At 40.2% G+C, this 24,511-nt stretch overlaps 2 protein-coding genes across 11 annotated transcripts in view; both read right to left on the bottom strand.

The window, feature by feature from the left end:
* The window catches only part of SMC3 (structural maintenance of chromosomes 3), a 1,169,611-nt gene that overhangs the window by 241,368 nt on the left and 903,732 nt on the right, over positions 1-24,511 (bottom strand). The gene's annotated exons all lie outside the window — the stretch shown is intronic.
* ADD3 (adducin 3) overlaps positions 1-24,511 on the bottom strand; it is a 90,672-nt gene that overhangs the window by 7,737 nt on the left and 58,424 nt on the right. For 3 of the 6 annotated variants that reach the window (XM_050976250.1, XM_030241101.2, XM_050976251.1), the window contains 9 exons: positions 16,876-17,096; positions 5,914-6,052; positions 4,361-4,512; positions 4,163-4,243; positions 2,966-3,115; positions 1,980-2,123; positions 1,793-1,891; positions 562-744; positions 59-316 (listed from right to left, as the gene is read on the bottom strand). In XM_050976250.1, the coding sequence (XP_050832207.1) occupies positions 59-316; positions 562-744; positions 1,793-1,891; positions 1,980-2,123; positions 2,966-3,115; positions 4,163-4,243; positions 4,361-4,512; positions 5,914-6,052; positions 16,876-17,067 (1,398 nt within the window). In that variant the 5' untranslated portion in view covers positions 17,068-17,096. Of the gene's footprint in view, positions 1-58; positions 317-561; positions 745-1,792; positions 1,892-1,979; positions 2,124-2,965; positions 3,116-4,162; positions 4,244-4,360; positions 4,513-5,913; positions 6,056-10,574; positions 10,726-16,875; positions 17,097-21,474; positions 21,616-24,511 lie in introns of those variants that run through there. The other 3 variants (XM_050976252.1, XM_050976254.1, XM_050976253.1) reach the window with 3 other exon arrangements.

Raw genomic sequence — 24,511 nt, 5'->3', positions numbered from 1 at the left:
GCATAACTTACTTTCAAGTAGGGCAAAACCAAAGTGACTGTCCAACACATCAACATACCGTGATCTTAGTCCTGGGACTGGCTTCCCCGTTCCAGGACTCCTCAGGCACATTAACTTTCAAGTATGTGTTTGGAGAGTTCAGCCATCTTGTCTTCTCTCTCTGTTGCCTCTGTGCAAGGAATTTCAGGGGGGAAAGTGGGACTGTATCATCTTCAAAGGAAAAGGCAGTCACAGTGGCTGGGATCTCAACATCACTCTTATGTCTAGGTTTCTCCCTGACTAATGGTTGCCTATAGGCATAGCCAGTTCTGTATCCCTGTGGAGGAGGAAAGGAAGAAAACAATATTTAAAAAATTAAAACAAAAATTTTTACTATTAAGTTACTATACATTTGTAAGAATGGTGGGACAAAATTGAAGCTCAAAGCATTATAAATTTTTATTAAGACAGAATACTGCTGTCAGAAATAGTGTGACTAAAAAATTATTTGCTTTAGAGAATCTAATCCTACACTCAGAACCTTACAGGACTACGTAGATACCACCAGCAACAGGCTCTCACCAGGTTGTCCAGCATCCTCATGAGTGCTTCAAATTCCTGCTCCCCAACTTTCCATTTTTGTTGTGAAGCCATATTAACTCCACCTCCTCCCATTGCTGCCACGGCGTGTGTGGAAGGCTTGAACTTCTGCAGATCCAGTAGTAGGAGATTGTCTATCCCACCTGCTCCAGCCAAGGCATGAACCTGGAGACATCAAGAAGTGCATTTCATTTGTGAAAAAGCTTTTGTATTCTCTGCTTTTCTGAATTTGCAGAAGGTTGCTTAAATACAGGCTGTAGTTACTTCTCAAGGTAGTTTTCTACTGTCCAAAAATGCATTAAAATACATAGCAAGTGACTGCTACAGAAAGCAGTCATCTGCTTTATATCATCTGCTATTAATTGCACTTCAAAAGGAGTAGATTGAAACACTTGCTTTCAGTGTACCTTAAAAACATCTTTCTGCATCACAAGATTAAAAATCTTTCATTTTTCTCACTGTTGCAAAATGAAAGTGTCTGAACTCAAAATGAATGGTAGGGCAAGGAAGGAAAGGAATGGGACCCTGCCATTTACACATCCAAATGTTTCTTTGGGAGGACAGGATCACTGGGGAACAAGAACAAAGCGATGAAGTAGCTTCTGGGGACAGGCCTAAAACTTATAAAAGGTGAGAACACTTTCAGTGGTCTCTCCTCACATGTTACAGGTAACATCTAGATGTCTAACCAGGTAGCTAAAGTCAGACAGAATGGAAACACTGAATTTGTGATTCAAGTTATTTTTAAATATGCCACCCACTACCATTGCTCTAAAGACCCTCTTTTAATTTGGTTTCACAAATCTGAGATCACAGAGAGAAGCTTCTTTTCTTGTCACAACACTCAGCCTCAGTAAAGGAGCTGGCTCTCGAGAGATCTTAAGTCACACTTCCCCATGCAGTGAGTACCAGCAAATTTATCATCTGACAGATTCCCTGCATGAGGCTCACTCTGCACAGCATGGAACAAAACCTTCTGTACCCTTTGGAGTGTAACTTCACTGAGACTGTGTCAGTGTTCCTAGAGTGAGTATTTGTGCCATTCCCTCAGTGATTCCCTGCTCACTCCAGTCTCTCTTTGACCAGGTATACAGGATTGCTGGATTCCACAACTCCAAAACTGTGTGATGTAAGAGGAATTCCCATCTGGGGTACAATCTGCAACTCTGCAGCATAAGTGTTTGAAATGAAACACAGATAAATTCTCTCTCACCTGCGTTTCACAGGCCAGTTGCACATTGAAAATATAGTGGAATGCTTCTTCCAGTGTCTCTCCTAGTGTTACCACACCATGGTTTCTCAAAACTAATACCTAGTAAATGAAGACACTAATGTTAAATGGTAGAAACTGGAGCAGGACATGAAAATTGTTTAGGAAGAGCATAAATGAGGTTGAATACCTTGCAACTGGGTCCAAGAACTTTTTGAAGCTGAATTCTCTCTTCTTGTTCATCAAGAGATCCCTGGTAGTTGTAATAAGCAACATCTCCCAGAATCAGAGCCTCTTGTGATATGGGAAGGATGCCACACTTCATAGAAGAAACCTGTTTCATGAAAATGAAATGCAGGTAATTAGGGAAAAATGGAACTCTTAAAACTCACATCTCAACCACCCGAGCCTTAACAGGGTGTACTTTGTTAGAAGAGAGACAAACTCCATAGGGAGAGCTTAGGAACAACTCTCCTCAGTCTGATTTGCAATAGGGTGACAGAGGTGCTGCTACCCAGTCTAGGCACATATTTATTGGAGGAAATTTTTGTGAATTTTATTCATGTTCAATTCTCATCTTACTTAATGGTTTAGCCTTCTTTCTCACATTTATGACTTCAAAAAGCTAGTATAAAAGAAATTATTCATTCCTTTATATTTTGTCTGTAGCCAAGGAATGTATGTATACATATATATATATATATATATATATGAATTTCTAGATAAAATAATAAGAATTTAGTTATTTTAAACCAATTCTTTCAGGCCTGCTTACATTTTATTATTATCCAGACCATTTAAAATTTATGTTAACTATAACATTTAAATACTGAGGTAAATCTAAACTAAGTGTAACAACTAATCAAACCACTTAAAAATGGAGCTGCATAATGCAAATGAAGATGATTTATACAGCACATTTTTTATCTAGGATGCTATAAATGAAGCCTGTGTAAACTATTTGCTTTACAACCCCCTCAACCTCAGTATAATAATCTCTGAGCATCAGTTTATTCCGATGCCAATCCTCTGTGGTGGCCCAGCCCTCTCTCACACTTTTATTTAGCAGTGCAGAGTCGATATTAAAACAAAAATGAAACTGCAGTGAGGAGAAATATGCCCTAAGTTCATAAGGCAAAGGTGTTTTCTTTCAGTCAGTGCCAAAGGAAGACTTACAGCAGCTGTGGCAGGGGTGTGGATGTGTATGACACATCTGACGTCGGGGCGGGTGGAGTAGATGGCCACATGTGGACTGAAGCCCACACTGTCAATACTGAGAGCTGTGCTTCCCTGGTCCACTACATCTCCCAGGATGTTCACCTTGACCTGAAAAAGGCAAACAGACAAATCATACTCAGAAAGGTTGTGACAACTTCAGTTATCTAGAAAATAGCCTTCCTTTCTTATTTAGCACCACATTTCCCCACACACACTCAAGGCTCAGAGCATAAAAACACAGGAGGGCAGCCATGAATGTGTGTGCCAATAAACCACCCTGCTGTACCTGCTGTACCTGTTGGAAGCTCAGTCATGGAAGAAGTAAGGATAAGACCCTGATACAACATATAGTCTACTCCAGTCTAGCTGACCTTTCCTTATTTCTGATTTTCAAAAATGCATTCCATTAACATTTCCTACATTTTAAATATGAGGAAAACTCAGAGCCTGAGAAATTTCAAGAAAGAATATTCAATGCATAAGGAGTTTTCAGATTCATTGGAACATTAAAATAGTAATTCCTGGATCAACAAAAATCTACAGCAGGGTCATGTGTTATGGTATTTTGGTTCAGTGTTTGCTGTGTAATAGTATCAATCTCATTTTGGTCCCTCTTTCACCTTGAGGCAGCTTTTTTACAGATATGCACTGAAATGAAGAGCATATGGCAAGTTCTACACAAAAAGATGTGTGATTTAGCAGCTACCACTGCCTAAATACCAGCCTGCAACTTCACCCAGCTCATTTACTGGGCCTGGGGAAGATTATTTGACTTTATCAGCTCATTTCCAAAGGTAAGAGGTGATTCTGATAACACTACTCCTACAGAGTAATTTCACATGTATTGCCACACTCTCAGGTTATAAAAGACTACACGGAGGTTATTGCTGAGTTTCATCACACAGGAACACAAAACTTTGCTGCTCCACATGGAAGCTTGAGACAAAGAAACAGAAAGTAAAACTAAACCCAAGAAGAAATAGTGGCAACAAAGGCTGTTACTATCTAGGCAGTCAATCAGCTTTTCATCTGGTGGGTAAATATTCAAAAACCCCAAACGACAGCATAATTACAGAAGTCCATATAAGCAGCCACAAAAGTATTTTAGAAAACAGGATGAGCCTTGTTGGTTATTACAGCAGGTGAATCACATACCAAATTAGAAGCTGAAGCTTCAGAAAAAGACAGCCCTCTTGGAATAATCAGAATGTGGTCATGTTCTTTGCTCACTCTTACCTACAAAGGAGACAGGAAATGGATTACTGATCCAATTTACATTCATCAGAGGGAAAAATAATTTGAATGAATAGGTGAGATTCTAAGTAAGTGTTTTTTTTTCTCTGAAATACTTACTGTGATATAGGTATTTGGCAAATGTGCCCACCCAAACAAGTCAGCCAATCTGTATAAACTGGCTAACTTGCAACGAGTGAGTTTTTCTCCCTTAACAAATGAGGAGGTATCTACCCCAGGTAGGTCATTGATGGGTGTAATCATTCCATGGCCTGAAAAACAGACAAAAACAGATGAAGGCCAGTTGGACAGTTAAATGTATTTCCAACTATGCCATGACCTTCCAGATGCAGTGTATTTAAATGGTTAGCAAAGCAGTACCAGCGCTTATGAGACCAAATAAAGGTTTTCCTGAGCTGACTCCTGAATCAATATCCTGCATAGGACTGGAACTGGGCTCTAAGACATTGGTCACTAATGCAGTATTTTTATATGTTATTTTGAGGTTTGTTTTTGTTACAGGAGAAGACATTCCTTGTAGACTTCTGATACCAGCAAAACTAATTTGATGAGATATCTCAGTCTTAGCACTTCAATTCAGCCCTAATGAAGAAATTAGGATTAGTGCAGGAGTTCTCAAACCCTTAGACAGAAGGTATCACCTCTTAACAGAGAAATCATAAATATCAATTTCTCTCTTTGACTTGTGACTACACAAACATACCCCTCTCCCCTTCATGAAAGCATGACAGTTTTCTGACAGCTCACAACCTTTGTTCAGAGGGAAAGTTAAGATCAAAAGAGGTAAAAGTCATTTTGGTTTTCAAGAAAAGAAGTGTGCACTTTGAGATCTGTCCCCATTGTCCCTGGCAAACACAGCAGAGACAACAGTGGGACACAGAGTCTCAGTAACCAACCAGAGACATGAACACGAGGTTATTTGGGCTCTCTGTTCCCTTCCACTCATTTTGTTAAATAAACCCTGAAGTACCATTTTGGGACCAAATCTCCAAAGATGATGAATGATGACAGCTGCCACTGTACTTCAGGCTTGTAAGCTCCCATATGATGTCCACCCACAGAACTTAAATTGACTTGAATGTCTCAATGCTTCATGACTTGGAAAGAACTTGGGTGTTAACTGTGAGATCCCAGTGACATCTTTACAAGTAAAAGGCAGACTAGGAGCTAGCTGTTCTTAACTGTGGGAGCTGTTTATCTGATAATTCAGTTTGCCAGGGGATTCTCCCTACCTCAGAGTTCTTGGGGTTTTTTTTTTAGTAACAATTTATATGCAAGAGTAGAAAAATAAAGAAACTAAATGGTAATGTATTTCACATCTCAGTTTATATTCATGTTAAACTCCTAATGGTAACAGGGAACAACATTTTTTTCCCTAGGTCAGTTCAACTTTTATTAACAAATTATAGAATAACTGAGTTTGAGGATTCCAACCATTTTGGATATCATTATACAAGTCAAAGAATTTGAGAGAATGAAGCCTAAAAAGGCAAGTTAAGGCCACCATCTGTACTACTTCACAGCTGAAGCAAGCTCTGACAGAATTTTTTTTCAAGGAAAGAGGAGATCCCAGCATTCCTAAGCCCTGGTAACAAATTAAAAAAAAAAAAAAAAAAAAAAAAAAAGGAGCAGTTTATGTATAATTCACTTACTGAGTGAAGATGAGGAAAAACCTGTAAAAGTGCTCGCTGTAATGTACTCAGCAATCTGCTGTAATGCAAGCAGTCCAGTGGGGTTATTGCCCTTCTTCATCTGTTCTTGAATAAGGCATTCCAGATCTTCTCTAAAAGCCTGTAGAAACATTTGAGAAACATCAAGGAAACCCGGCCTTGATAATCTTATTTCTATTATAGGTGGGGCTGGTAGTTTTGCTTCTTATTAATGTTACATGAAACTTCCCCACAGACTTTGTTTTTAGTTGTTTTAACTTTGCCAGACTTAATCATCTGACCTAAACTTTGTATGCTAGGTACTGGCAATTTGTGGGGCAGAAAGGAGGAGTTTGGTCACAGAGGATTTACTATTTCCCAGTACACAACAAGATAAAATGTATTTTTTAAAATTATTGAACCCATTTTTATCAGTAATTAAAATGTTGTCCATATTTTGGAAGAGATACTTGAAATTCAATCAGGATGTGTTGCTTTCTGTGCTGGATATTTTTTAAATAATGTCATCCCTCTGAAAACCCATTCAAATTTGATAAAGTTATAAACAACTGGAAAACTGGAGCTTATCCATGCTCAAGTAATATCACAGACATACAAAAATTAGAAGGAATGCTATCTCCTCTCTATTTTTCCTTCCCCAAAGGAAAAAACCCCTTCCTTTTTTTCTGAATAAAGTGACTGCAAGCCCAAGAGATAAACTCTTGCAGAATATATAATGAAAAAGTTTTCATAGTATCAAATTTAATATACTATGCACTGTGGACAAAGCCTGTTCCTTTGAGATGATAAACAGATTATTCTCTATCTACAACCACCCCCTGTCCTAGGACCACTGCAGTCCTGACATTCCTAGACTAAATAAATTCTGTTCCTTCAAACTTATGGGTTACATTTTCTAGCCTTCTCATTACTTCTTGGCAGCATCTTGCAGCTTTCCCCCAAAGTTGCAATACTCAAACATGCACACAACACGAGCTGAGGTGGATTGTGAACACTCCTGGATCCTTCCAAAAAGACATTTGGTGTCTTTACCACACAGCTGGCTCCTATTATAACTCCAGACTATTCCCTGTAAGTAATTGCTCCTTTCAGTTTGCCTTCCTTGGCAGAGCACTTGCTCTCAATTAAAGAAAGAAAAGAGTTCTGTATGACAAATGTAATTTTCACTGAATTTTAATTCAGTCCTTCAAAACACCCACTCTGTTGGGCAAAACCCACCAATCCCTGGGGTCTGCTCACCAAAAGGTTTTGATTAGTAAGAGAGAGTGCTACTGAGCCCCACAAAGACATCCTCTAGACTCTGCTTGATACAGCCTCCTCAGCTGAACAATTGAAAACTCCTAATTCCCAACTCTTCCGACATCCATGCTCTCTTTAGAATAATTTTGTCAGGATCATGTTTGTACCTGAGACTTGCCAGATTTCCATAAGTCCTCTAAAAATTCCCCCTGACTGACTCTGAATGGATCTGTTGCACGGATCTCTCAGTGGCATCCCCCCAACAGCTGAAGAACCTCTCACCAGCCTGAAGATGCACAAGCAAAGTCAGATTTTTCTCTTTTGTGGCTGATGTTGGTAAGACCTATGCAGCAGGAAAAAGGAGCAGATGAAGAAAAGGAAAGAAAAAAACCACAGAACTGAGAGAGGAAAAAACCTGACTGGGGGAGAAGAGGTAGAAGACAGGGAGAAATGGCCATAAACTGAAATGTGCAAAGTTTCAGCCCAACATGAGGAAGAACTATAGATGAAGTGTAGCAGAGAACTGGACCAGGCTGCCCAGTTCACTGCATTATATTAAATTATTCCTCCTTCAATCCAACAAGGACTATAAAAAAGATCTGCAAAAACATTAATAGTAAACCCTTTATTAGTCATATTCAGACTTCTGGAGGCTTTTTTAACCTGTACAAGTGATATTACTTCCACAGCAGAAAAAAAGGTAATGTAATATATTTTGGGAAATTTTTGAAAGAAAGAATTTTTAGTTTATTGCATATTGTATTTTTAATTCTTCTGCTTTTTGGTAATGTTCTTTTCCTTCTTCTGAGCTTAATTTTGCACTTTAATGCTAGCAGTAGTATGTCAAACATTTGCTGAGACTACTAGAAATGAGGATTTAGTGTTGTATCAACAGCTTTGTTAAATCAAACAAGCACTTTCCCTTAAAAACAGTTTTAGAAATAAGAGAAGATAGGTAAGAGCCAGGAAAGTAGCAAATATGGAGGTTTGGGATGAGTTGCAAAGCAGGTGAGAATATGGATGAAGTGCATAAAATCAGATATGCAATTTATCCACATGCCAGTGCATAATGATGTTTTCTAGCAGCCTTCAGCCTGCCACATGGGTATCCATGAATATTTCACTACATTCCATCCACTGCTGCAGACCTCTGGAACTTGGAACTGTTAGGTAACCACCCCACATGTGCCAACACAACCTTCTTCCATTTCTGGTAATCCCAGTGGGCTCCTATGAAGGGCACCACCTTCTTGTGGTCAACAATTTACCTTTAATAAGAGCCATTAAATTAATGATATTTATTGGATATTTATTTCACTTTAAAGAATGATTTCTGTAAAACCATTAGCTCGCAGGGCTCTGATTCTGGGATCTGACAAGAGCAGCAGGAGCTTGCTTCTAAAAACCTAACTAGAGCTTGGAGACCAAATTGTTTGGTTTTGCTTTAATTAATGAGATTGTAATATATTTATATATGTGTGGCATTACACTGCCCACAAGTGATCAAGCAAAAGTCATACAAGTAAGTCATACTGGAGAGAGATGCTTTCAAAGAGATGACAAACATGCTGCTCTGGCACAAAGCAGATATTTTTCAAGAAGAAAGGTAATTTCAGATGTAGTATTTGACAAGAAAATGCTGACAAAGGAAAAACTGTACTGTCAGATGAATGAAAAATGATGTTATTTAGCTGTATACTCAGCATTGCTCAATCAAGAGAAAGTTTCAGGGATTTAGTAGGCTCTTTGGGTACTTGTGCATTGTTTTGTTTGTTTGTTTGGAACCATGACAACTTTAGACATGAGACACTAAGAGCAGTGACTTTCTGCAGTGGGGCACAAATCCCAAAGTGAGCAGCACAGCACTTCTTGGCTGCCCACGATCCTGCCAGCACAGCTGGACTTGACACCTGCCTTGCTGTGCCTGCACACAGCAAGGATGTAGCCTGGCTAACCCACCCTTCAGCTGGGAATCATTTCCTGTTTGCACAAGCATCCTTCTGTCTTCAGGGACCTCACCTGCCTAGCCAAGCACCTGTGTCCCCCGTTGTTTGTGCTGAAGCAGCACTTCAAGCATCAGACTGAAGGTCTGATAGGAAATATCCCATGGTGTGAGGACTGGGCCCCTGACAGCTACTGGGAAGGAGGCACAGTGACATTTCAGACAAGGTGCACAACCAGGAGGATGCTGAGTAGGGCTTTTATTTTAGACACCCAAGAGAGTAGCCTGACCTTGGTAGAATGCAGGCTGCTGCTCTGCTTCCATCTCACCCACCTTCTGAGTGCCAGTCCACCAGCTTGCTCTGAGACATGAATTTCCCCACCACTCACCAGTAAAAATGAACAGGGCAGCTCAGCTTGTCCCTAAAACTGTTTCCAGAATTCTACTGTTTCCAAAACTATAGTCAGCCTTTTTACACTAGCTTAGACAGCCTTACATGGTACTGCATAGCCTGCAGAACAGACACAGCTTTTCTTGATGGAGTCATTAGTAGGACGATTAGGTCAAGGTCTTTCTAATATAAAATTACTTCTCCAGAACTATTTGCAATCATCTTCCAAATATACATCATAGATTCAGGCAGTTTAGATGGAAAAATCTTTCAACTTAGATCTGCAAAAGTTCTCTGAAAGTCACGAGTGAAGTTAACAAGCTCAGTTCTGACTCATTTACTTCCATTTTCTTTCAGAAGTACAGTCAAACTGTGAGCTGACAGTGTAAATTTGGGCTTTTAAGAATCAAAGCAACATTTGCATGTACCAGTTGACAACTAGTATTTTTCAGTCTATATATGCAAGAAGAACTAGAGTAATCAACTTGCTAGAATAACCTATTTTACACGGATACACACATACATAGTGCAGAATAATGATGTTGTTAAAAAACTTGGTATTAGTCTCTTCATCTTGCTAGGTAGCTCTCCAAGGATGTTAAGAAGTACACAGGCTTATAAGTATTTTGGCTATTTATGCTGTTTCTTTGTTGACCACTGATTTCTACATGTATCCAATCAAAAGAAGTAGAAATAAAATAATAAGCAAATAATAACAGTATACAAGTCACTGACAAATACTCCACACCACTGCAAACCTGTAAGAGGGGAAAGCACGTGCTCACATTAGGACTAATAACAGTAATGACTAAACAGTTTCACATAATTCTACAGAAAAGTAGCTAAAAAATATATGTGAGGTCCCTACTTTTCACAGCAGCACTGCTGTTAGACTAAAAACCGCCAAATGATACAAAAACCCATTCAACCCTTTTCACTTTTGCCCATTTTGATCAGTTTCTAATATCTTAAATCCATTTTTAAAAAGGGCATAATTCAACTTATCTTAACATACCCACACAGAGTCTCTAAGCCAAATCTCCACCACTGAAGAAAATTTGAAAACTTAACTGGTACTTTGTCCTCGAGAGTGAAGAGACGTTAATTTTGGTTCCTGTGCTGTAAACACGGCTGCCTGTGAGAGGAAGACCTTCACTGAAACAGCCAACACGGCCCCTAAGAGGCTCTTTCAAGACTGAAGTTTAGATACAAACAGCCGGAGTCCTCAGTGGAAAAGGGTGGAGCTGGCCACAAAAAAACCGCCAGGGAGCGAAGGCTGGCGGGGAGAAGATAAGAGTCACAAAAAGTGTTTGTCAATGCTGTGAAAGAGAACAAGGGGGATGGGGCTTCTGTGTTAAGACAAAAAGAAGTAGCCTTGGTAGTAAGTATGAGGAATTAGCTCAAGTTATAATATTCTCTTCACTTGCACTGAAGGGTGAGGATCCTGGGCTGGAGTTAGTTACTGGGTTACAGCAGAGCACTCCTCACACAGAGCTCAGCCTGTGCCAGTTTTTCCAGCTCCTCTAACCTGGTGCACACTGGCTTTCCTCCATGAGCTGCAGCAGAGTGTTCACTCCTATGATAAGCAGCCTAGAGATACCCCATGATTACAGCCAAACCTGAAGCACTGAACTCCTTTGCCAAGCCCATCCCCAGCAACCCAGCTCCCAGCCACTCACACAACTGCTGCTCTGCATGGGGGTCTGGCTCCCTCCCTCGTGTTCTCTCATGGAGTAAAGCCATACCATAAATCCTGCTAAATGGAATGTAAATGAAATGGAATAAATGTAAATGGAATGTACAATGAAATGTAAAATGCTAGACAAAAATCAAATTTCGGCTCATCAGGGGTCTCACACATTTCTGAGCATAATTAACTGGGTTTTTAGTAAGTGCAAGACTGGGAAGGGTGGGAGCACACATGGTGAGGATGCACTAGGAGGGCTGGCAGAGCTCTTGCAGGCTGTTCTGGATGCACATGCTCCTACAGCCAAGGAGAAAAGTCACCAATCATGGCTTTCCAAGGTTTTCCAGGTATTGTTCAACATTTATCTGGTGGCATTTATATCTAATGAGAAAAAAAACACAGTTCAAACTAAGTGGAAAGGAGCAATATGGAAGTAGAGTGGAGTGAAGGGAGCCCAGTTTTATAGTGAGAAGAAGGAAAATTCTCACGAGGTGCACTTGTGGTGGAGGACTTGGGTGTGAATTTACAGTGCTCCACCACAGCTACAGAAATGAATGATAGCTGGGCAGAGAGATTTCTTGGGTCCCACAGAGACCTAGTGCATGGCCTTGATTTGAGACAATGTTACACTCACCACAATCTCCCTCTCACTTAAAACGTTGTCACAGCGCACAGGGGATCTTTAAGGGACATCAAGTTGAGCTCTTGCCTCTGGATGAACAAAATGCTGCACAGGTTGTATGATGAAAGCAAGCAACTAAATAAGCTATTGCAGTGGGAAGAGAGTCATGACTTCCCAACAGGATATTGGGAAGATGTCAGAGAAGACAAAAGCCTGAGCAGGGAGCTGCAGGGTGAGAGGACTGCCCAGTGAGGAGGTCCTCAGGTGATGCAAAAGGTTTGAGTCTTTTGTGGCCAAAGGGTGAGGCTTCTGAAGGATGTGAAAGGCTTTTGAACTTCTGAGAAAAGAGCAGTAAATTCTAAAACATATGAGGAACTGAAAGGACTTTGATATTTTTAAGAAAATAAACTGCCCCAAAAGGGAGTGGTATTGCAAAAATACTGGATGCTCACTCAATACAAACTAAAGTAAGCTAAACAACTGCAAAAGCTGGGGGAAAAAAAATAAATTAAATCATCCTTCATCTCTGTCCTTATGGTTTGAAAATAACATATCCACAAAAAAAAATTTCAAGTGTGGGTGGGATTGCTTGTTTTTGAGAAGAAAAATCTGCCTGCATGTTGCATGCTAAGGCAGACCTCTGAATAGAAGAGTTGCTAAGCTGTACCCATGTTTTTTTGGGCAAGACCGGCTAGTGTGGGAGGCAGGGGGGTGTGCATGTGCAAGGCAGGAAGGGAGGCACAGCAGAGAAGTACATTTTTAACCTCAGTACAACCCCCCACAATTTTTCAGTCTGGATAGTTTCACCTGAGCCTTCCTGCAATGGCAGTACCAAGGCAGAGTGGCCCTGAATTCCCTGCAGAGTCACGGTGGGTTGGTAGACACTCTCTAGATCCAGCATTAAATTAAAGTAAAGCCTGATGGGATCCTGCCAAGACAGAGCTCAACTTTAGAAAAAGAAATCCTGAGCTCCAAATAGCTGTGTTTTATAAGTAAAAATAGGCAGTACACATCCAATGGGTCTCAAGAAGCCACACAAAACTTGACTGGTAAATTAAAAACATAAACGGCACATTTAAATGTCAGTAACTGGGCATTTTTATGTTTACATAAAAAATGTAAATGAAATGTATGTTCAACTCATTGCTGCAGACACAACTTCTTCTTACATTAGTAAAAATAACGAACATATATATAAAAATATATCTCATATATAAGCACATCTTTTGTACAGGAATGCATCCTCTCCCATTTCCACCTTCACCTATAGCTTTCCTTCCAATACACCAATATAAAGGGATGGAAGGTTTTTCAGTGCAGCCTAAGCCCTAATCCTAATCTCCTGTTAGGTTACACACATTGTCCTGCTAGCTGAAGCCTGTTGTTAGCTTTTCTGCTGGGTGGATAATAGTTTCACATGGTCTCACTGCACTGGAAGCAGTGTGACACTGGAGCCTGCCTGCAGAAACATCCAACACCTTCCCTGCTTCACCATGGCTGTGGGGATCTCCTCCCCATCTGTATGTTCACTCAGCTCCTCAGTGCTGAAATGGCTGTTCAGTTTTCATAAACATCATAACTGCACAACCACTGCTCTTTTTTAAAAAGTGTTTTAAGAGTTTCTGGTTGCTATGGTGACAGCATCAGAGAAATGCTAGAAGGAAATAAAGGCCAGAAGAACTTGTATACCATAAGTGAAGTAAGGAGTTTGATGGTACAGCAAATATATTTTTGCTCTGCGAAAAACACAGTAATTCTGAGTAACAAGCAACATATGACTGTTTAGCATACAGACAAAACTGTTTTTAATTGCAGAGTTAAGTTGGAAAATATAAAAAAATCCAAAACAACCAACCCATCTTTTCAGATTTTGGGTATATTATAGGGCAATTATCTTGAACCCAATAAGCAATAAAACTAGTCCACTGTATAAGTGTAGTACCTTTCTTTAAAAATAACAACATGCTACCTGAATCCTCTGAAACTGATGATGTTACTAAATAAACCTTAATGGCTTTATGCTAAGATTGGCCAGCAGTACTTCTGGATACTATAAGGCTGCTCAGGCCCAGCTGATTTTAATTTCTTTCCACCTTTCTAACAGACACAGAAGAGCAAACATGTTCAGTTTATCAGAGTCTCCAGGCTGTCAGATGCTCAGGGGCTACATGCAGTATTAGGCAAACACATCTGAGAACTCACTGATAATGTCAGGACATTCTCCATGGGCAATGGTCAGAAAACAACTGTGATTTGTTTAAGGTTTAATATGAACAGACTTCAAGACATTAGCAAACATCAGAGGTAATGGAAATAGCTTTTCAGTAGCTTTTAAATTATTTAATTTAGGAAAGGGAAATTGCACATCAGAGAGGAGTAGTCATACTGCACACTAGTATGGGCACCAAACAGTACATCAGAGAGATGTAGCAGCTTGATGTCTGAAGATGTCTGGTCAGGCCTGTAGCCCTTATAACAACATGCACTGAGTAAAATATACTGTGGTTCCTGAAATATATTCTCTAATTTATTTTCTTGTTATAGGATTTAGATTTTCCTACTTGAAAGAAATAATAAAAAAACCTTGTTAATAAAACCAGATTAAATTAGTACCTAAGCTTCCTACTATGTGACAGTGATTAACCCTTTAGTTTTTCACCTCTGCTCACAGAAAGTGCATGTTCAGAGCTCACCTCAATATATCATCACCACAACATGCTCTTGTACTTTTAAGACAGTTACTATCCTTGCTAGATACACTTCACATTTAATAATACTTGCCAGAAGAGGCAATTGACTATTTCTTTGATCTGAATGCATTTATCAAGGCTTGGTGAAGATAGGCATTTGTATATGTAAGACTGGGTGAAGATTCACCAGCAAAGCCAGCTCTTCCTTAAACTGCATCTCATAATTTCTCTTCTTCTGAACACATTACAACTATATTCTCTCTGTCAAGTGGAATAATCCAGAAAAGCAACAAAGTTCCATGAAAGTATCTAACACAATGTAATTCTGCAGCTATAGAACAAATACACTATGGGCAATGCTCATCAATTCAATCCTGAACCTGTGTTACACAGACTGGAAACAGGAAGAATACTTTCTGGCCATTGTGTGATGAATTTTAATTTCAAGAGAACAAGGTAAATGTTTTCAGTCCTGATTCCCAGGGACAGTATGGCACTCAGCAGCTGGAGCCTGGAGCCTGGCACACTGCATCTTCCACTCCAAATAAATTCTGAAATTCGCTTGATGGACATTTGCTCACAGATACTGTATAAAAATGCTTTCATTTCCTTGCGTGAGAAATCACTGCAGAGTTCCTCTAAATTTTCTGTATCAGGAAAAGGGAGGATAAAAGGAGATACTTGAGGGGAAGTGGGAGCTCAGACAACTCCTCTTCGTGCCTGATCCCACACTCAGCTCCCACATTCCCATTTCTCTCTGAGCCAAGCAGGCAGCAGGCCCCTGGCTTATTTGGACAACTGTTCCCTTACACAACAAAAACTTGCAACTTATTGGCAGCTCTGAACAGTCACTTTCCAAAAAGTGCTGGGCTCAGCTTCTCTTGCAGCAGGACACTGACAGCAGCCCAGCAGCTCTCTGTCCCACAACCTTCTGTTAAAACAGCAACCTAACTCAGGGGTTCATACCCCTCTTCACAACCCTTCCTAAAATCTGCATGCTGACACTCCAGCTACTAAAAAACACTACAGAGACTGCAGCAACAGGACTTCAATTACATCTGGCAGACTTGGCAAAAGATGCCACAAAATGTTAATGAAATAGTTACACCCATCAGATTCAATACTGTCATCAAAAGGACCAAAAACCCACCCTCACATATAAAACCAAATGATCTCTCCAACTTATTTTTATCTGTTAGGCTAGAGATTTAGTCTTTCTGTGAGTCCTGGCTACTCATAATGTGGGTATTTTAACAGGAATGAGTCGACTCTGATCACATTTTACAACTGAGTATTTAACATAAAATTATAATGATTAAATATTATGCAGTACCTCCTTAGAGTATTTTCCTTACAAAAGAGGCTGGCTGCAAACCCAAGCTTGCACAAACTGACTTGAAAAATAATAAATTCCTTAGTCAATGGGTTCAGTTATACTCAAAGCAACACACAGATGCAAGAGACACTCCAGGACAACACTTTAACAAACAATCCTGTTATTCATGGATGACTATAATAGGGTGATTACTAACAGCTGTTTGCAATCTCTTTACCTATGGAAAAGCTTAAAAAAAATTACAGAAGCACCCCAATTTACAGAAGAACTGAAGACAGAAGGATCTGTAAAGCTGCTTAGCCCCTTCCCAGTCCCATGATCCTCAATACTCACATTACACATGGATACCCCTAAAGGATCATTCCACAGGCCTTACTCACCCCCTATGGCTTCAAAATACTCAAGGCAAAAGCATTACTTTCCAATGTATTCATCAGGTTAAACTCAAAGAATACAGGTATTAAAATATAAATGAAAACTACTATGAATGTGGTTCAATAGATTGAATAGTTTCATATGTAGTCTACACAAGTACTGAACTTACACAACCAGTAAATGAGCACTAATGTGGCTAAGTTGGGGTATGATCACCCTCAAGGACATAAAAAGAACATAGTCTAGCTTTTAAATAAACTTAACCCAATTATAAATGTTAATTAAAGCATTCCTGATGCAAATGATAGGTTAATATTCAAACCCAGAAAGCAGAACACCATGTAATGCCCTAATTTGTTCCTATTTGACCAGTGACTCCTCCACTCTCTTCCCTGTCCCTAAGTTTTAATTAGGAACTCTGCAGCCAGCCACATCTTTCTGTAACAATGCAATGAACCACAAGAATATAAAAATATCAGGAGAAAAAAACAACACTATAAAGGCTGCTTGTCCACAGACAAAACATCACACCAACAAAATGCCGGATAATCTGTTCAGGGACTTTTCTTAGAAGATGGTCCAGAGATATTCCATCTAGCTGTGACACAGATTTCTTTGTTTACAACAGCCTTTCCATTTTACTCCCCATTAGTGGCACTCACAGGGCTCTGCAGTATCTGGGTGACCCTCTTCCTCTGCTCCATCATATTGAAGTCCTGTCTGAGGTCAGGGGACATGTTCCTCTCCCGGATGTACTCCGGGTCATTCTCATTGATGCGATCGAAGTACCGCTCCTTGTGAGGCATCGTGGCGGGGGGAGGAGTAGTGATCACCTGGCTGGCATCAGCACTCATGCTTCAGCACTGTGCAGGGAAGGCTTCCCCTGAAACAAAAGGAAAGCAGGGAAAAATGTTAGTTCAAAGGAGGGCATTGCACACAACTTCCAAGTCTGGACACAACTAATGTCCCTTTGCAGATCATCTAAAATGAAAGGAGAACAAATGAGTAACTATCACAATCGGAAAATTTAGGTAAGATTCTAGAAAAATGGTTAAAAACCAGTAGTAAGTTCCTTGATAGTGCACAATCATCTTTATTTGAGGTAAAATAAAAACCAAAAAGCATACAATTAGGAGTGACATTTGAAATTACCATTGTACATTTTATGACAAACTTCCTTCTGTAATTTTACACTACACTTACACCTCCCAAGGTTTTTATACAGCTCTCCTTCCTGAGCTATTCAAACAAACACCCAGAAGAGAAGGCCTTTTTAATATCTGTCCAGAGCTCATCTCCCAGCTTGAATGAAGAAATTCCTCAATTACAGCACTTTCAAAGCATCTCATAACTACAGCCTAAAGACAAGGCTTCAGGACACTCAAGGACCACCAGGGAATTTCCACTGAACTCCAGCTGGTGCCTGCTCTTTCACAAAATACATGGAGACATTGAGGGAACTGCAAAGGTTGTATGTTGGCTTACACAGCACTGAGGCCACATCCATAGCAAACAGCTGAGCTTTAACTTTTCTCCTTTTGTGCGCAATTGTATGCAAAGATTCTCACCGAAGCTCATCACATTAGGAAAAAAAAAAAACACAACAAAAATACTTTCATGTCTTGGTAGAAAGCCTAAAAATCTCATTAAAAAACCTGATAAGCATTTGTAAACACAAACAAGACTGGATCAAAAGGAAAGAAGCAGACACCTGAATTTTCATACAAGGAATTAGGCTCAAAAGCACACTCAGGAACACCATTCCTCAAAAGCTACTGAAGAGAGACACTTTCTCAGGTTTGAGGAACAAAGAGAAGCAGGATTTGAAGGACAAGATAAGTTTATTATGAAAATACATTTTACCATGCAAATATCTGCAGTCAATAATACATTTAATATAAAAATATTTGCATGAAAAAAATATTTGGTATGTAAATTCAGAGGGAAAAAGCCCAAGTTAAGCAGTGTGGTGTGACATTCTGGTATCAGTGGATCAAAGTGTCCTTGTTCTGTGGCACAGCTTGTGGCACCCTCGTTTGTGTCACTGCAATTACGATTTGGGGTATCCTGTGAACAGTGAGCCAATGTGGAGTATCCAGACTGCCTCCACTGTAATCTCACATATTTCCCAGGTGGAACACTGGGAACCCCTGTCAAAACCAGCTTCAGCAGCCCAAGCCCTCCTCCTGCCTGCAGTAAGTCCTTTCAGTCCTTGTAACACCCTCTGCTGCTCAGCCACACCACGACCCAGGCTGGCAGGAGGATGCAAACTGGTTTTCAGCCAGTTTCCCACACTGATTCCCAAATGGCTTTGCTGACAGTGCAAGGGAGAGCACAAGGATGAAATCCTGGGGCACTGCAGCCCTGTTACCAAGTATGAAACCTCAGAAACCACCAACAGAGCTGGGAAAGCATTAGCAGGTAAGAGCCAAGAAAACTATGCCTATGACTTTCCTGTATATTACAGATTATGATAAAATTTGGGACTGAGATGAAACACAATAGTTCCTACAGGTTTAATTGGTTGTGCTCTTCCTGCCATTTTTTTTTTTTTCCACAGAGAGAGAGGAAAAAAAACATCATCTGGGATGCAACATTATCCAGCTGCACACATAGAGCTCCCAGGAGGTACCTGGCATGCTGGATGAACATACCATATTCTGGGATGTATAATTCACATCCTGGAGACAAGCTCCATGAACTCTGATGGCTTCATTCCAGAGGCTGAGGAAACACATTGGTGAGTTTTGCATGTGCTGCTCGGGTGCAGTAGGAGTTCATTCAGCATTTGCTGACTGACCTCTGGAAAGCCTGGGATGTGGGATCAGTTTGGGGATGATGGGGAGAAAACAGGGTTTGCTTCAAGGAAGTGAGGCTTTGAGGAAAATCTGGTAGAAGTACAAAAGTAGCTTAAGTTTTTCTAAAGACTTAACTCTTGGGATGGTGTCTGGGGATCTGACCACCACTGAGCTTAGGAAAAATACCCTTATAAATGTAATTGTGCATTATGTCTCTGTTCCACTGCTCTGTGTGTACTTTCCCTTTCCCCCTTGCCCAAAATGGTGAGGTTTAAGAAGAAAAAGAAAAAAAAGCATCAGGAGAAAACATAAACCCATGAGATCACTGGCTAAATGCCACAAGGTAAGAAAAACTCGAGACCAGACCTGTCAGCCTTCACTGCTCTCCATCTCTGTTGGGATAAGAACCTCCATCTGAGCGAGAACAGACACCTTCCATCACCTGCAGGTAACTAAAAGCAGTCTAGAAAGCCAAAGAGCAAGAACCTTGCTTGAACTGGTAATCAGCTGTGACTCCTGCTCTTTTCCTCCTTCCTGGAGTTGTCTTATCTGGCCATTTATTTTCCTAAAACCTGAACTGTTAACCCCAAGTAGGAGACTTGCTCAGCTGCTGATCGACTCAGCTGGCTGGATCAACTACACGCATGTCTGAACTTCAAAACACATTTATTGTTATTATTATAGGTTTATAGGACATAATTAGTTCAAGTCCATTACTTTACAATTCATTCTTACAGTGACAGAAAAGCCCATTCATCTGTAAAAATGGCACAAATGTGACTGGCAATCCCCAAAAATCCACAAAAGAGATTTTTCTAATTGCCTTGGACTTTAGTTTTTCCTCTTTCCTTTCAGCCTGGTTTGTTACCTCTAGCCATTAAGATTACAACACTGAAGTCCTTGTAGTACAAAACCCCTCCATTACTGAACATAATATGGGTGTTGGGTCCAGTTGTTCTTATTAGGTCTGGTTCAATGCCCACTCTGTTGGGCCCAGGCTGACTCTCATATAACCCCTACTGTTTCCTGGAAAACTTTCAAACAAATCAACCATTCTTTTATTATTTATTTGCATCTTCTACTGATTTTTTTTTTAAAGAAAGATGTTTGTTAAAAATGCCATCAGCTTTAGGGGACCCAATATTAGTATCTCCTTCTCAGCATAGAACCAGCATTAAGACAAAAGTATTTACAGGAAATCCAGATCTCAACATCTATGAATTGTGATAGAGGATCCTCTCCCCCACCTTTTTAAATTTTTTTTTAAATTGTGTGTGTGTGATACTTGTGCCTAGAGAAGAAATCAGCTTTGCTGCAAAGCTACTTTTGGCTTCCACCCCCTCCAATGCTGTTTATGAATTAAAGAAAGTGAGGTACCACCTTCCTGAACAGTACTAGCTAACATTTCTTATGCATGCTCCAGAGTGGCTGCAGAGACTGAAGCACAGGTAGAAATGAGAGACCCTAATAGCCACAAGCCACTGTATCTAGACTGGTCAGAACAGAGAACCATACACAGAGAAATCAAATATAAACTCAGATCTGATTCTATCCTAGTGAGAGCCATCACTCCTGGTCTGCTGAGGCACACATTTTAGCCCACATTTTGACCTAACATGCACATGCTGACACGCTAAAAAGACATTCAGAGTTAAAGAAGAGCCCACACTTGGGCTCACAGTTTTCCCACACTTGGTTCAACTGCTCCAATGTGGGGCCTGACTAAGAACTGAAATTCAGAATGGATAAATTTTTGTTGCATAGAATACTCATCTCTGCTGAAAGTACTTGTAAGGACCTGTAAAACAAAAGGGCTCACAAGGTCTTGCTACAACGTAACTTGTGAATCTAACACCCCTTCTGCCTCTGAGCTCTGCCCTCCGAGCTGATGCTGAACTGAATTCTGATACAAAAGAAAACAGGTCGTGTCCTCTGGTGCTTTGATGCCTTATATAGCTCATGGGTTTGGCTTCCATATCCTGTTCTGTATTTTATACCCGTAACTGGGCTACAGAGAGAAAGTAGAACATACCCCCTCTGCCAGGAAGCTGTTTATCTCTCTACTTAGGAGTAAGTCTCATTTAATGAAAGCTTCAGCTTTTCTCCAGGAACTTGGAATTGTTGATTTTAGGTTGCAACATTACATCTTGAGCATCCTCATCTGACACTCTGTAAAATCTAAGTAACCTGCTGTGTTGCTTTTGTTGCAATAACTATTTTCAATGTCAAATCACAAAAATAATAATGAGGTCAGAAAAAAAAAGAAGTACTAAAGTAAAAAAAGTGCAAGAGACCAAATGCAAGGAAAATTTATATTGAGAAAGAACCCCCCAGAAAGCACTGACTTGATATATTTATATCTTTCATAATGTACTGAATGTATATAAAAATAAATACCACTAGACAGAATAACAGCAAAGGGACCAAATTATTAGATCACCTAGCAACAGAACATTAACCTACCTTTTATGCTGATCTTTTCTGGCTGCTTTCAGACATCTCCATTTTCTCTATGCAGTGCAATCCATCTTACTGAGAGTTCCCAGCACTGCAAACCAGCAGTGTGTGCACGGCATCATTAACTGCTGTGACTGATTTGGGGTCTGAGCACTTGGGCTGGGCCACCCCACATCGGAGTGGCTCCTCTCAGGAGCACGTTGAGCTGTTCTGCTCCTGCAATTTCTCGCCTGCTTGTTTTTAAGGAACAGTCTGCTCTCTCACCCCCCACCCCCCCTCCAATATCTTGTCTGCCAGGAGACTTGTTGGAAGCAAACTGGGCGTCTCTTGATCTCAGTTCCAGCCTCCCCATGAAACAGGTTCCAGTCTGAATCAAAGTCTTGGCTTTAGCAAACACCGTCAGCTACCTACGTCAGCTGGCAGCAGCACACACACTTCAGGAATATGGGGGAATGGTTGAGAGGGATGGGGAAATATGTAGGAGAATGTGGACTGAGAAGAGGGTCACCAATGTTATTTTCTGGCACTAGAAAGTTAACTCTTCATCCTCCCACCTACATATTTTAGTAATGACACACAAATGAATAATTGCAACTCTTTCAAGGCAAAAAAAACCCAAACCCTGGGTAAGCACCTCAAAATTAAATTAGTTCTGAAATTCACCTGATGGGGACATCAAATACCATAAATATCTGAGTTGAAATATTTTATTTATTTTTTTTTTTAATCTTACAACAGATTTTGGATTTTCTTACTTCACCCATTGTTCAGGTGAGTAAGATGTGTGTTCAGATGCTAGTATTTCCTAAACTCAATTTGTGGAACTGGAAATAACTAGATAGGTAGCATTTGTTCAAAATTTTATTAACTGATTTTACTAATATGCAGGAATTTCTTACACTAGTACTCAAGCCTTAAATTGACACAAATTAATTTGCATTTAAAAATAGCCATATCTCCTCCCAGCCTGCCCAGCCATTCAATCTTTTCCCCTTTATCACATCTCCAGATTCATACCAGAGAATGCTTGTAAGGGTTTTTTAAGTTGGTTTCTTTTTGTTTGTTTTTTTTTTTTTAATGGATTAATTTTCAGCTATATCAGTTACCCTGCCAGTTGACTGCTTATCTACACAAACGCTTGCTCTGAAATAAAGATAATGATGATACAGGAATGTCAAACACCATTTCTTCAGTAGCAATGCAGCCAAAAACAATTTGTCATACTACAGCCCAAACGGGTTACTAATCAAACAGTCTAATCCAGCACTGCATATTTAAGTCCCTCTGCTTTTAAACAGAGCAAGCTAATAAAATGATCGTCTCTTTTCAGACACCACATTAAAGAGACTGTACGGCATCAAGATATATTTTTTCCTAAGAAATAAGCACTTGAGTGCATTTGAACCTTGTTTTTGTGTTGCTGTACTAAATCTAAAGCATTATTTTTTCCCAGTTACATCATGCAATGGTAAAGTCAACACAAACAGTCAAGCTGTGCAACTCACACTTTATTCAGTGTAAACTGGAACTGAGCCAGACACACTTTATTGTCAAGAAGTGAGAACTAAGTGGGTCGCTGACAGCCACACAGAACATGAGAATTTGAGGCCTGTAGCTTTACCTTTAACTGCAGGGATGATGTTTTTTCTCTGTTAAGGAAGGTTCCTTAAAATGCACTCAGCCTGTAGCAGGTGCAGTCTGCACCTCCACATTTGCAGCCTGGCCTGCCAACATTTTTCAGCGCAAGTGGGGAAAAAACTTCCGGAGCCCAGAATGCTGGTTTGATGTATCCAATATGCTCTACCACATGGCCAGAAATGCTATTTGCATGCATGGAGTCTCATAAATGAACTTGCATGCTTAACCCTGTACACCCAAACTATTTCCTTCACTGCTGCATGAGTTTTTCATGTAAAAAAAGGGAGGGGACCCTTGATAAGCAAATTATCCAGTCACCCTTTTCTGAGAGTCAGTACGATAAAAGACAAAACCAGTCTCAAAAGCACAACCCTGGGAGTTCAGATCCAAGGTCCACCCTGCCTACTGTGGAACCTCTTGTGCCAATGAAAGGCAGTACATAACCAGGATGCTGACATTACTGCATTGCATGACACCTGAGCAATCAGCAGTGTAATGGTTTCCTTGCTCTGCTCCATGAAATGTTTTCTTGTTTTACACAAAAACTGTTAAGATTGTGCAGACACTATGAACATTTTGAGATTATGATGTTCTGTACACAAAACATGCAAGTCAGAACAAACCCAGTCACACATTCAAACTAGTTACAGAAAAGTAGCAGAGGAATACAGTTTGTTGGTGAAACAATTCATGCAGGTGACAATGAAAAGCACTTTATTTTTAAAGACTCAGCCCTGCTTATCTACATAATCACTTGTACTTAAGTCACCTAAAAATATTTCACGAGTAAGCAGACAACAGAGAGCTAAATTAAAAGATTACATTCTGGTAGCACTTATCCGTATTAAGCTGTGAAAGTAGGCACACACACACAGCCCACACACAGAGACAATGGCTGAACAATGTCCCTGTGTCACCTGAAAAACATGAAACCTGGGCTCCTCCACAGTAAAAAATAAGAACTTCTCTGTGAAAAGAAAACTTAACTGGAAAAGGTGATGGCAGTCACAGCCTTCCATATTTTGCAACACTTTCCCTTTCCCTCTCTTGCAAAGTCTCCAGCTTCCTCTGGTGACTTCTTTCTTGGGCTGTCCCTGACCTGCACACATGCAGGGGAAAACAATTCTACTTTATATACAGATCTACATAAGGTTATGGAGTAGAAGAAATAAGTCTGTTATGTAAATACTTATTTTGAAATCCATTGATTCACATCAACCTGGATAGAGCCACTTGGAGTAACAAGGACTACTCCCAGCAACCTGCAGGAGCTCTCCTGGGTCACTGGTACAACGTGTGACACTGGAGAGCAGGGAAACCTCTTATCAGTCCCAGGGCACATGGAAAGTCATTGTGATTTATGGCAGTTTGATTATCCTGAGAAATGTCATGGCCAAAGCAGCTG

Source organism: Serinus canaria, chromosome 6, assembly GCF_022539315.1.
Source record: "Serinus canaria isolate serCan28SL12 chromosome 6, serCan2020, whole genome shotgun sequence".
NCBI lineage: Eukaryota > Metazoa > Chordata > Aves > Passeriformes > Fringillidae > Serinus > Serinus canaria.
The sequence above is the reverse complement of the archived record's forward strand: the minus strand, read 5'-3'. Positions and strand labels throughout refer to the sequence as shown.